Source organism: Schistocerca gregaria, chromosome 6 (assembly GCF_023897955.1).
Source record: "Schistocerca gregaria isolate iqSchGreg1 chromosome 6, iqSchGreg1.2, whole genome shotgun sequence".
Lineage (NCBI taxonomy): Eukaryota > Metazoa > Arthropoda > Insecta > Orthoptera > Acrididae > Schistocerca > Schistocerca gregaria.
This window is the reverse complement of record NC_064925.1, coordinates 283,638,362-283,652,565: the sequence shown is the minus strand read 5'-3', so window position 1 is coordinate 283,652,565 and position 14,204 is coordinate 283,638,362. Positions and strand designations below refer to the sequence as shown.

General features: G+C 41.0%; 1 protein-coding gene across 12 annotated transcripts in view; it reads left to right on the top strand.

Annotated features, from left to right (window-relative positions):
- The window catches only part of LOC126278045 (receptor expression-enhancing protein 1), a 628,988-nt gene that overhangs the window by 448,350 nt on the left and 166,434 nt on the right, over positions 1 to 14,204 (top strand). Inside the window, exon 1 of one of the 12 annotated variants that reach the window (XM_049977811.1) lies at positions 10,492 to 13,214. The exons of 5 other annotated variants lie outside the window; for them this stretch is intronic. In XM_049977811.1, the coding sequence (XP_049833768.1) occupies positions 12,982 to 13,214 (233 nt within the window). In that variant the 5' untranslated portion in view covers positions 10,492 to 12,981. Of the gene's footprint in view, positions 1 to 10,491; positions 13,215 to 14,204 lie in introns of those variants that run through there. 6 more of the 12 variants (XM_049977812.1, XM_049977810.1, XM_049977817.1 and 3 more) reach the window with 6 other exon arrangements.

Below are 14,204 nucleotides of genomic sequence, written 5' to 3'. Positions count from 1 at the left end.
AATGTTGTCTATTCCCGGGGCCTTCTTTCGACTTAGGTCTTTCAGTGCTGCGTCAAACTCGTCACGCAATATCATATCTCCCATTTCATCTTCATCTACATCCTCTTCCATTTCCATAATATTGTCCTCAAATACACCGCCCTTGTATAGACCCTCTATATACTCCTTCCACCTTTCTGCTTTCTCCTCTTTACTTAGAACTGGGTTCACATAAGCTCTTGATATTCATGCAAGTGGTTCTGTTTTCTCCAAACGTCTCTTTAATTTTCCTGTAGGCAGTATCTACCTTACCCCTAGTGAGGTAAGCCTCTACATCCTTAAATTTGTCCTCTAGCCATCCCTGCTTAGCCATTTTGCACTTCCTATCGATCTCATTTTTGAGATGTTTCTATTCCTTTTTGACTACTTCATTTACTTCATTTTTATATTTTCTCCTTTCATCAATTAAATTCAATATTTCTTCTGTTACCCAAGGATTTCTAGCAGCCCTCGTCTTTTTACCTACTTTATCCTCTGTTGCCTTCACTACTTCATCCCTCAGAGCTACCCACTCTTCTTCTACTGTACTTCTTTCCCTCATTTCTGTCAATTGTTCCCTTATGCTCTCCTTGAAACTCTGTACAACCTCTGGTTTAGTCAGTTTATCCAGGTCCCATCTCCTTAAATTCCTACCTTTTTGCAATTTCTTCAGTTTTAATCTACAGTTCATAACCAATAGATAGTGGTCAGAGTCCACATCTGCCTCTAGAAATGTCCTATAGTTTAAAACCTAGTTCCTAAATCTCTGTCTTACCATTATATAATCTGATACCTTTTAGTATCTCCAGGATTCTTCCACGTATACAACCTTCTTTCATGATTCTTAAACCAAGTATTAGCTATGATTAAGTTGTGCTCTGTGCAAAATTCTACCAGGCGGCTTCCTCTTTCATTTCTTAGCCCCAATCCATAATCACCTACTATGTTTCCTTCTCTCCCTTTTCCTACTGACGAATTCTAGTCACCCATGACTATTAAATTTTCGTCTCCCTTCACTACCTGAATAATTTCTTTTATCTCATCATACATTTCATCAATTTCTTCATCATCTGCAGAGCTAGTTGGCATATAAACTTGTACTACTGTAGTAGGCATCGGCTTCGTATCTATCTTGGCCACAATAATGCGTTCGCTATGCTGTTTGTAGTAGTTTACCCACTTTCCTATTTTTTTTATTCATTATTAAACCTACTCCTGCATTACCCCTATTTGATTTTGTTTTTATAACCCAGTAGTCACCTGACCAGAAGTCTTGTTCCTCCTGCCACCGAATTTCGCTAATGCCCACTATATCTAACTTTAACCTATCCATTTCCCTTTTTAAATTTTCTAACCAACCTGCCCGTTTAAGGGAAATGACATTCCACGCTCCGATCCGTAGAATGCCAGTTTTCTTTCTCCTGATAACGACATCCTCCTGAGTAGTCCCCGCCCGGAGATCCGAATGGGGGACTATTTTACCTCCGGAATATTTTACCCAAGAGGACGCCATCATCATTTAATCATACAGTAAAGCTGCATGTCCTCGGGAAAAATTACGGCTGTTGTTTCCCCTTTCTTTCAGCCGTTTGCAGTACCAGAACAGCAAGGCCATTTTGGTTAATGTTGCAAGGCCAGATCAGTCAATCATCCAGACTGTTGCCCCTGCAACTACTGAAAAGGCTGCTGCCCCTCTTCAGGAGCCACACGTTTGTCTGGCCTCTCAACAGATACCCGTCCGTTGTGGTTGCACCTAGAGTACGGCTATCTGTATCGTTGAGGCACACAAGTGTCCTCACCAACGGCAAGGTCCATGGTTCATGGGGGGAGGAATTAGATGAAAAGAAGCAGAAATTACAAGCATTGGCCAAACGACTTAGAAGATACAAAAAAAGTGAAAATAGAAGGAAACAAAATCAAACATTCAACACAAACCAAAAGAAATTTTACCAGACAATAGATAACACACACATTAAAATAGACAATCCACCAAACATAAGACATGGAACAATTTTGGAGTAACATATGGTCAAACCAGGTACAACATAATAAACATGTACGGTGGATACAAGCAGAAACACACACATACAAGATGATACCACAAATGCCTGAAGTGATAATTTTGCAACATGAAGTCACACGAGCAATTAATTCTACGCACAATTGAAAAGCCCCTGGAAAAGATAAAATAGCAAATTCACCTCAACACATTCACATCTAACTAAATTATTTAACAATTACATTGCAGACCCACACAGAGTCCCTGATACACTTACACAAGGAATAACTTATTTGAAACCTAATGGTCAAGCAGACACAGCAAACCCAGCTAAATATCGCCGCATAACATGCCTACCAACAATATCCAAATATTAACTTAAGTCATTACACAGAAATTAATGACACATACAACACACAACAAAATTATAAATGAAGAACAAAAAGGCTGTTGCAAAGGAGCACGAGGATGTTAAGAGCAACTGATAATAGATACAGAGGTGACATATCAAGCTAAAAGTAAACAAAGATCGTTGCACTATGCATACATTGATAACCAAAAAGCTTTTGATAGTGTACCCCACTCAATGAAATTACAGATATTGGAAATATACAAAGTAGATCCTAAATTAATACAGTTGCTAAACTTAGTAATGAAAAATTGGAAGACCACACTTAGTATCCAAACAAATTCAAATAATATCACATCACAGCTAGATTAAGCGTGGAATATACCAAGGAGACTCATTAAGTTCTTTCTGGTTCTGCCTTGCTCTGAACCCGCTATCCAACATGCTAAATAATACAAATTATGGATATAATATTACTGGAACATACCCACACAAAATCACACATTTGCTATACATGGATGATCTAAAACTACTGGCAGCAACAAACCAACAACTCAACCAATTACTAAAGATAACAGAAGTATTTAGCAATGATATAAATATGGCTTTTGGAACAGACAAATGTAAGAAAAATAGCATAATCAAGGGAAAACACACTAAACAAGATTACATATTGGATAACCACAGCGACTGCATAGAAGCGATGGAAAAAACAGATGCCTATAAATATCTAGGATACAGACAAAAATAGGAATAGATAATACAAATATTAAAGAAGAACTAAAAGAAAAATATAGACAAAGACTAACAAAAATACTGAAAACAGAATTGACAGCAAGAAACAAGACAAAAGCTATAAATACTAATGCTATACCAATATTGACCTCTCATTTGGAGCAGTGAAATGCAGTAACACAGACCTAGAAGCAGTCAATACACTTACACGATCACAATGCCAAAAATATAGAATACATCACATACATTCAGAAACAGAAAGATTCACATTAAGCAGAAAGGACGGGGAAGGGGATTTATCGACATATAAAACCTACATTATGGACAGGTAGACAATTTAAGATGATTCTTTCTAGAACGAGCAGAAACTAGCAAAATACACAAAGCAAACACTCATATAAATACATCGGCTACACCATTGCAATTTCATAACCACTTCTACAACCCTTTAGATCACATACCATCAACAGATACGAAGAAAGTAAATTGGAAAAAGAAAACACTACATTGCAAGCACCCGTATCATCCAACACAATCACACACCGATCAAGACGCATCCAACACATTGCTAAGAAAAGGCAATATATACAGTGAGACGGAAGGATTCATGATTTCAATACAGGATCAAACAATAAACACCAGATATTACAGCAAGCCTATTATTAAAGATCCCAATACCACAACAGATAACTGCAGACTTTGCAAACAACAAATAGAAACAGTAGATCACATCACAAGCGGATGTACAATACTAGCAAATACAGAATACCCCAGAAGACATGACAATGTAGCAAAAATAATACATCAACAGCTTGCCTTACAACATAAACTTACAAAGCAACACGTTCCCACGTAAAAGTATGCACCACAAAATGTACTGGAGAATGATGAGTACAAATTATACTGGGACAGAACCATTATAACAGATAAAACACCACCACATAACAAACCTGACATCATATTCACGAATAAAAAGAAGACATTAACACAACTAATCGAAATATCCATACCCAATACGACAAATATACAGAAGAAAACAGGAGAAAAAATTGAAAATACATCCAACTGGCTGAGGAAGTCAAGGATACGTGGCATCAGGATAAAGTTGACATACAAATTATACTATCAACTACAGGAGTCATACCACACAATATCAACCAGTACATCAATGCAATACAGCTACATCCAAACTTATACATACAACTACAGAAATCCGTAATTAGTGATACATGTTCAATTACCCGAAAGTTCCTAAATGGAATATAACATATACCGTACAGTTAAAAGGAAGTCCCGCTTGATCAAGGTCCGCGTCACTTTCTACTTCTGACCAGACATAACGTCTGAGATAGGGAAGTAATAATAATAATAATAATATCATACGTTCTACTGGTTCAGTATTAAACAAATACTACAGGATGGCAGTTATTGAGATATATGAAATGAAATCGTCATAAATCCTGAACGGTTTGCGTTCAAACTGCACGGTTGGCCTCAAGGCACGACGAGAATTAGTATGCAGTGTATGGTTTGAATTATCAACGAAGCCTACTTTCATTTTGATGGGTTCGTCAATAAGAAAAATTTGCGCATTTGGGGGACCGAGTATCCGCATTTCGCGGTCAAGGAGTCTCGTCACCCTCAATAGCTGACTGGTGTGCAATGTCCAGTCACGGAATAATCAGTGTGATAGTCCTTCTGGAAGACGATTTCATCCTCATTATCCAGATGGACCCTGATTTCGTCAAGATGTGGTTGACGCAAGGAGCAGCTCGACCCCATCGAAACAAGAATGTGTTCGATGTCCTGGAAGAACACTCTAAGGACCGTGTTCTTGCTTTGGGGCCTCGGTTGGCCGCCATATTCTTAGGATCTGAACACATGCGATTCCTTTTTGTTGGGCTATATTACAGACAAAGGTGAACAGCAATAACCCCTAAACCATTGCTAAGCTGAAAATAGCCGGTCATGAGGTCATAGACAGCATCGATGTTTCTACATTTCAGCGGGTCACGCAGAATTTCGCTATTAGTGTGCGCCACACAATCGCTTATGATGGCAGGAATACCGAACATCATAACCTAAATCCGAATATTTGTAGTGACGTTTATAGGCTGAATAAAGTATGATCACGCCATAGTTTGTAACTAATTTGTTTTCTTTCACATAGTTCAATAATTGTCACCGTGTAATTGTCCAACTGTTGCAGTTACGAGTTCATAATCCTGATAAAGATGATGATAAAACAGCTAAATGATGCTCAGAGCAAAGTTAAACTTGAATATATGTTACAGTTCACAATCCTGTAAAAAAAGCCTATAATTTTTACAAAAGTCTGTTGTTATTCAACAACTTATTGCTGGAGATTGTTGTTATGGTCTTCAGTCCTGAGACTGGTTTGATGCAGCTCTGCATCCTACTCTATCCTGTGCAAGCTGCTTCATCCCCCAGTACCCACTGCAAGCCACATCCTTCTGAATCTGCATAGTGTAGTCATCTCTTGGTCTCCCTCTACGATTTTTTCCCTCTACGCTGCCCTCCAATACTAAATTGGTGATTCCTTGATGCCTCAGAACATGTCATACCAACTGATCCCTTCTTCTGGTCAAGTTGTGCCATAAACTCCTCTTCTCTCCAATCCTATTCAATACTTCCTCATTAGTTATGTGATCTACCCATCTAATCTTCAGCATTCTTCTGTAGCACCACATTTCGAAAGCTTCTATTCTCTTCTTGTCCAAACTATTTATCGTCCATGTTTCACTTCCATACATGGCTACACTCCATACAAATACTTTCAGAAATGGCTTCCTGACACTTAAATCTATACTCGATGTTAACAAATTTCTCTTCTTCAGAAACACTTTCCTTGCCATTGCCAGTCTACATTTTATATCCTCTCTACGTTGACCATCATCAGTTACTTTGCTCCCCAAATAGCCAAACTCCTTTACTACTTTAAGTGTCTCATTTCCTAATCTAATTCCCTCAGCATCACCCGACTTAATTCGACTACATTCCATTATCCTTGTTTTGCTTTTGTTGATGTTCATCTTATATCCTCCTTTCAAGACACTATCCATTCCGTTCAACTGCTCTTCCACATCCTTTGCTGTCTCTGACAGAATTACGATGTCATCGGCGAACCTCAACATTTGTCAGTTTACTCGTTGAAGAGAAGTTCATCCCTGTGCTCAGCTCGCCGCTGCTAGAAGGGGTGTCAGTATACCGTGACGATACGTGCCGTCTAATGCAAGCGCACATACGTGATTACACACGATCGACGCTGAGACTAATGGGAAACCCTGAGCGAGAAAAGTGGAGGCAAAGTACGATTCACTTTGAAGTGTACAAACATGACCTACTGGGTAACCACTGCTGAATTATACCGTGGCGCGGACGAGCGAAGTAGAAATGTTACAGAATTTACAAATGACGCAATACGATAATTAAAGTTTAGTTTATAATGTACATAGAAAAAAACACAAGAACGTTGATTTAGTAAGAAAATGTGAATCACTACGATGAAAATTTTTAATGCATTCGTAGGTACAACTGTCTTAGTGTTTAAATTACAAAGCGGCATCTGCAATGTTATTGTCAGACATGGTTTTCGGCATGTTTTTATCAGTTGTGCAGAGGTGATTTTATTGGATGCTAATTGAAAATCACTGAACAATAAGTAGGAATTCGAGAAATGCTGCAGTATGAATACCAGGCACACTTATTGACCTGGTCTTGCTGAACGGAAGACAACTTAATACGAAAAAGCGTTGAGGACCAAGAAAAATATTACCTCTCCATTGAAATGAAGTCTCAAGGAAGACCAAGAAACTGTTTAAAGGTAAAGTATTTCATTACGAACGGAACAAACTGAAGGTTCAGTGAAACATACGGCATCTGTGAAAGAAGTGTTAGTAGAAGATGGCTGCTCTGTTTTGCTGAATGCGTAAAATTCTAAAAGCGGAACGTGAGATACAAACCTAAAAATTGGATTTTGTACTATTATTACCCATTAGTGAAACACGAGCTTCGGAACATACAGTACTGAAAATGTCGGTGGATTCCAAAATGCTTGCGAAGTTGCGAAAGTATGGAAGACGACCCATCGGATAGGTTAATCTAGTGGAACTGCAAATTTCACGACGACTTCGGTAATCACATGGGCATCAAAAATTCATTGCTATTTGTATGTGTAATACGATGTAATGTGCTGTTACTTTATTGAAAGCAGCTGTCGGATCACTCTGAGCAAAACTTTCAGAATTACTGCGCCGCACTGTTGAAACTAATGAAATTGTTAGGTGAACCGAAATATTCATCTTGATTTTCTTAGGAAAGCATTCTTTTTGCGTCGTTGTTTGCTCGAACGAAAACTATATGTTGAGAATTCCTCATGGCATTAAAACTTATTTCCTTCTTTACCCATATGTTTCGATGATACACCATCATCAGTGGGTTTCTTTCTATTGTACTGCAAAACATAACGGTGAGTGGAACGTGAATAAATAGGTGTGCTCATCATATTCACAAGTCTTTCAGCAAAAACATTGCCTCAATAGCCCACTTCATTCACATGCGTTCTGCAAACAATGATAGTTTAGAAAGTGTTGTTCTTAGTATGGAATGAAAACTTAGGTCTAAAATGAAAGCTTTGGTGTCAGCGCTATTTTGACTATATTTTTAATTCGTCTTACTCCTGTTACCACTCATATACTGATATCGTTCGTGTAGATCTATCCGAGTGCTTGCGAAGAAATGTAACTGAATGTTAGTTACAAAATCATTTTACGAAGTGCATCACAATTAAATTCATTAAGGCATATGTTTCGTTAATATGAATACAATACCCAGTTTTTGTGTATTCTCAACCAGCGTTCAGGTATATTAAAGCAAAAGAAAGGGACACCTAAGGCGATGGGGTAACATCACCAAACATGTGAGGTGGAGAGGGAAAACGTGATTTGCTCGTGATGGAATCTTAAAAATATATTGAGTGAACGGAAATATTTCGAAGCGGCGTACTTGTAGCATGCGATGGGTGTGATGTATCCAGGGAGGCAGATTTCTGGAGAAGAAACGCACAAGGCGTGCTGTCATAACATCAGGCTAGCGACGGGTGCCAATAGCACGCGTTGCACTCGGGTGGTAGGGGGGGGATGGTGTATTTCTGCCGTTGGCAAGGCGTCCGCGGCCGCGCCCCTGTGGGATCAGTTCCGCCGCGAGCCGCGCTGCGAAAGTGCCGTCCGCCGTGAGTGCCGCGCCTATTGTGTCTCGTATCGCGACTGCCGGCCAGCCTCCGCGTGCGTCCAGGGACCAGCAGCTGGCAGCGCCGCCGCCACGCACCACGCCCCGCCTTTCAAAATAGCTGCGGGGGTCGCCCCCTGGGCACACGCACACGGCCTTCTGGCGCCGCAGCCGCTGCCGGGATCCACTATCGCCCGTGCTGCCCTCCTCCCCCGTCCCCCTAACCGTCTCCTCCCAACTGACCCCATCGTAAGCTTCTGCGAATCACATACGTGACATACTTCAAAGATTCCTGTCCGCGTTGCTTATGTACCACGCAATGAACCCATTAACTTGTTATTTATAGTAGTCAGCAGCTGGAATGCTACTAGAGCTCTGCACGCGCTAGTCTTATATCGCGCAAGTATTTCCATGTCTGCGTACCAACTGCAACCTATATCCACTTGAGCCTGCCTCCTGTAGCCAAGTCTTGGTGCCCCTCTACAATTTTAACCCAACCCTTCCTCCCACACTTCGCTCAATTATGCAATTAACTACTTTCTTGTGCCAGGATGTGTTAAATTGCGTCTTTTACTCTGGTTGTGTCATAAAGGTTTCTCCTTCACCGTTTGATGCAGTACCTCTTCATTGGTTAGTCAACCTACTCTTCCAGTTTTCAGCATTTCATAAGCTTTCGTTATCCTCTTGTGTTTTCTGTTCATCGCTCACATTTTGTTACACTCAAGACAAATGTTCCAGTTTTTCAGTCTATATAAGACGTAAACGTATTTCCGTCTTGCAGGAAAGCTTTTCTTGCTAATGTCACTCTGCAAATTACGAAGGCGTACTGAAAAGTTATGCCTTCGAATTAAAGTGAAAATTCTTACATCATTTTAAATAAAACGAACTTTATTAACACTCAACGTCCTTATTGTTCATGTCCACACCTTTATTTCTCAAGTCACCCTGGCGAACACCACATTTCTCCCATCGAGAGGCAAGTTTGTTGATACTGTCACTGTAGTATGTTTGACTTGGTTGACGGAGGCACATCACCTCTGCTTGCACCGCTTCATCATTATCGGTGTTCTTTAAGGTTTGGGAACAGATGAAAATTGGGTAGGGCGAAGTCGGGATTCTGAAGGATGATCGATGCCAGTGAATCCAAGGCATCGGATTGTTGCAGGTGTCGCAGCGCTCGTGTGTGGTCCGCCATTGTCAGGCTAAAGGATAGGGTGCTCCGTGTGTGGACGAGCTAGTAGAATTCGAAATTAGATTACAACACTCTGTTTCTCTCACACCGACGTAGTTAAGTCACACACCGCCATGTTACAAGTTACAATTTGGAACCCTCAAGGGGGGAGGACTGCAAATATGCATTCCTGATGAATAAAGGTGTAGAATGTTAACAGCGTTTTCTCTAAAGAGCTTAGAGTTTCCACAAAAAATAGCAGGCATCACTTTTGATCACGCCAACCTTCCTAGTGCTGCCATCTACTTTCAATGTCATATTTGATAATTTCCTTAGTGTAGCGTTATTGTTAACCGAGTGAGGTGGCCCAGTAGTTAACACACTGTACTCGCATTCGGGAGGACGACGGTTCAAACCCGCGTCCGGCCGTCCTGATTTAGGTTTTCCGTGATTTCCTTAAATCGCTTCAGGCAAATGCCGGTGTGGTTCCTTTGAAAATTGCCTTCCCTAATCCGATCGGACCGATTACCTCGCACTTTGTTCCCCTCCCTTAAAACCTATAACCAACCAAACAACCTACCTACCTTACTGTTAGACTACATGCTATTACCCTTGAAGTTCGACTCCAACCACTCCATTCAGTCGCACTTCCAAATTCTTTGCGGGCTGTGACAGAATTAAAATATCGTTGACAAACCTCAATTTTATTTCTTCTTCCTCCTGAACTGCATTTGTCTTTGGAAATTTCAGCTTGGTTTCTTCTAGCTGCTAGCTTAGTGTACAGATTTGTTTCACTGGGATAAATGGCTACAAGCCTGTCTCGCTCCCGTCTCAGCTTCACTTTCATCTCCTTACAGTTTTACACTGTAATCTAGTTCCTGTAAAAAGTGTAGGTAACCTTCCTATCCTTGTATTTGATCACTGTTACCTGCAAAATTCCAATGAGTGCATTACAGACATCACTTCCAAAATACGAGGATTGGAAGTTGAATAGTGCCAACTATTTATTTACAGTTCGTACAAGATAGATACGTGTTTCAAAGTTTTACTGCCCTTCAAAGTAGTCACCAACATTTTGTGTAACCCATTGCCAGTTATGTGGGAGTCGTAGGATAGTCTTAGCTGTGCCAGTTGTGTTGACAGTTCGCGCAGCGCGGTCTATTGTCCGAAGAATTTGTAGCAGTTTTGAATCGAATGCCGTGAAGTGTTTTTCAGTTTAGGAATCGAGTTGTTCACGAGGGATTAAGTCAGAGGAGTGCAGTAGGTGGTATCACTTAGCAGCCCCATCAGTCAAACAAATCACTGTACGTACTTGAGCATTGTACTGCAAAATGGTCAGGTCCTGCAGAAAGTGTCATATCTGTCTTTGGTTGTGTTCCAAAAATGTTTTTGTCGCAGAGACACGCTAAAAGATCGTGACAGATGGTGATGGCTATCGTATTTTTCATTGGAGTGACTTTGTGTCGACTAACAACTTAGCACAGAAAGAACTGAATTGTTGCCTTAATCATCACAACTATTCAGTTGTCTAGGACCCACGTTACAGGGCGTCGCATTGCCAACAAGCCAGTTACTACATCATCTTGCAATGAATAAGAGTTGGTTGCTTAAAATGTGTTAGCAAAGTTAGTTCATTGTTGGGCTTTTGCTATTGTTCTCGGTGGAAAGTGTAATATCCGGCCGTTAATTCTGAGCTGTTTTATGTCCGTAATGCTCCATGTGTTATCTATCGCCTTATTGTATCTCTGGCACTGTAATAGAGGAAGTATGGCTGAAAAGTATGTTGATGCGAGCGCAGTAGAAACCCCACCCAAGGCAAGGGAATGTGTGTCACTAGAGTGCGTCCTTGCGAACCTGCCGCCTTATAGTTGTTAGCTCCATGTGTTCCATCGAATCACTGCAAGTATTGCTTGCGCCTACAGATTCAGTTTGTAGGTTCATCTTCTGATTCTTGCTCCATGTTGCCAAGAAGATATTCCGACTGCAAGTTCAGTGCAATTGGCAACATCTTCACTTCGCAGGGCTACGCCTTCGCTTATAGTTCAGGAACTGAACCCTTGTCGTTTCACGGAATAAAGTGTTGTACCATCCCGGAACAAGGACAAAATTGTTGATTTGAAGCCTGCTGTTTAGGAGAGGCATCTAACAGGAGTTTCTTTACTTGCGGAACGCTACAGTTAAATTGTCCTCGTTTTTGCTTTCTCACTCAGCACAAATTTCTATACGTTTGTAAAAATTGTAAATTTGTCATGTTATTTACTAAATGTATGAAAAAGGTGCATTGTGGTAGAGTTTTATTTCGCCGGTCTAGTTTCGGATGTTGCCCGTCATTAGCGGTATCTGTATTACACAAGACACACACCTCTTACAAGTACTCTTACAGTGTATATCGTAGTGCTTTATGCACATATGATTTTTCAATTCTTTGTAATTCGACTTGTCTGTTATATTCATAAAATACTAAAATATAGGCTGTAAGTTGTAAGAGATGTCTGCCTTATGTAATACAGATGCCCTTAATGATGGGCAACACCCGAAACTAGTCCCGCGAAATAAAATACTACCACAAAGCAGACTTTGTCACATCATGACTTCATTGTTCGACAAACTTACAATTTCTACAGACTAGAGAGCACGAAACGTACAAGGCATTTGTGACAATTAAGATTAGATAACGACCACTGCGCCGTATTTGATGAGAGCGTGTAAATATCCAAACGTTTTGTTCTTTCGTTATTATATTGTCTGCAAGGTGATTCTCATGTCGTATGTAATTCTATTAATTTATGATAACCCCACTGGGTTTTCCACTTGAAGTTTTCGACCGAGACTAGTTCAAATTTCTATCAGTTGACAGAGATCTCTGACGATTTGCGAAAGTGAAAGTTTCTATCATATGTACATCAATCTAGGAAGCTTCCTAGGAAGATTTTGTGAGAGATTTGCATAACGTTCTTACTGATACAGTATCACATACTTTATGAATTATCACATTCCTTAAATCACTTAGTGCAATCTCGCGACAGTTCAAACTTGGAACAAAAGTTCTGTGTTGAGGACTGAGCCAAATTAACCTCACATACTCCGCCCATTAACTGTCTGAGTAGTTGAAGACTTTCACACCACGTCGAATTTTTCCCAATTACATTATCGTGGTGATTTAGGCATGCAACGTTGAACAGAGCGCTGATATTGTCACAACAGTGTAATTTTTATCATTTGGTACGTGCAGGCGAATCTCCACCCTGCGAAATACACACGAAACGATTCATGGTCGCCTTTTGTTAACCTCCAACAACGTTCGTATGTTTGACTCTCTTGTCGTTTCACAACGTTGTTCTAGAAAATTTTATTGTTTATAAACACTACTCATATTTTATTGGCATCATCAAAAAGTTTTTCACCCTTGTTGTGAAAGTTCTGCGGAACATTCAAACGGTGAGGTAGTTTACCGGTTCAGTAATGATTAACATGCAGCTGTGGCGACACACGTTTAAACCGGAAGTCCGTTTGCGGTGTCTGGTCGGCAGTCGGCTAACGGTGTACGCTAGCTTCCGTTCTAATAGTGCGCACCTATGTCGTGTGTGCTGCAGGAACGTTGACAATGTCGCAGAAGGTGAAGGTAGACGTCCGCATCACTGTCTTCTACGCAGACGGCGTCACCATTTACGTTTACATCTAGACTCTGAAAAAATGTAGGTATATGTACATTTTTTCGGATGCCTCGATCCATATACACTGCAGAGCTAAAGAAACTGGTACACCTGCCCAATATCGTGTAGGACCCCCGCGAGCACGCAGAAGTGCCGCAACACGTTTTGGCATGGGCTCGACTAATGTCTGAAGTAGTGCTGGAGGGAAGTGACACCATGAATCCCGCAGGGCTATCCATACATCCGTAAGAGTACGAGAGGATGGAGACATCTGAACAGCACGTTGCAAGGCATTCCAGATATGTCTGGGGATTTTGGTGAGAGGCGGAAGTGTTTACACTGAGAAGAGTGTTTCTGGAGCCACTATGTGGCATTTCTGGACGTGGGGCATGTCGCATGCTCCTCCTGGAATGGGCAATGGATAAGAACAGATGCAGGTGATCAGACAGGATGCTTACGTACGTGTCACATATCAAAGTTATAACTAGACGTATCAGGTATTACTTATTACTCCAACTGCACACGCTCCACACCATTACAGAACCTCCACCAGCTTGAACAGCCCCCACGTAGGGTCCATGGATTCATGAAATTGTCTCCATACCCGTACACGTCCATTTGCTCGACACATTTCGAAACTAGACTTTTCCGACCAGACATCATGTTTCCAGTCATCAACAGTCCAATGTCGATGTTGACGGGCCCAGGCGAGGCGTAAAGCTTTGTGTCGTGCAGTCATCAAAGGTGCATGAGTGGGTCTTCGGCTCCGAAAGTCCATATCGATGATGTTTCGTTGTGTGGGTGGAACGCTGACACTTGCTGACGCCCAAGCATTGAAATGTGCAGCAATTTTCTGAAGAGTTGCGCTTCTGTAACGTTAAATGATCCTCTTGAGTTGTCGTTGGTTCCGTTCTGATTTTTTTCCGGCCACAGCGATGTCGGATATTTGATGATTTACCGGATTTCTCATTCACGGTATACTCGTGAAAAGGTCTACGGGAAAAATCCCCACTTCATTGCTATCTGGGAGAT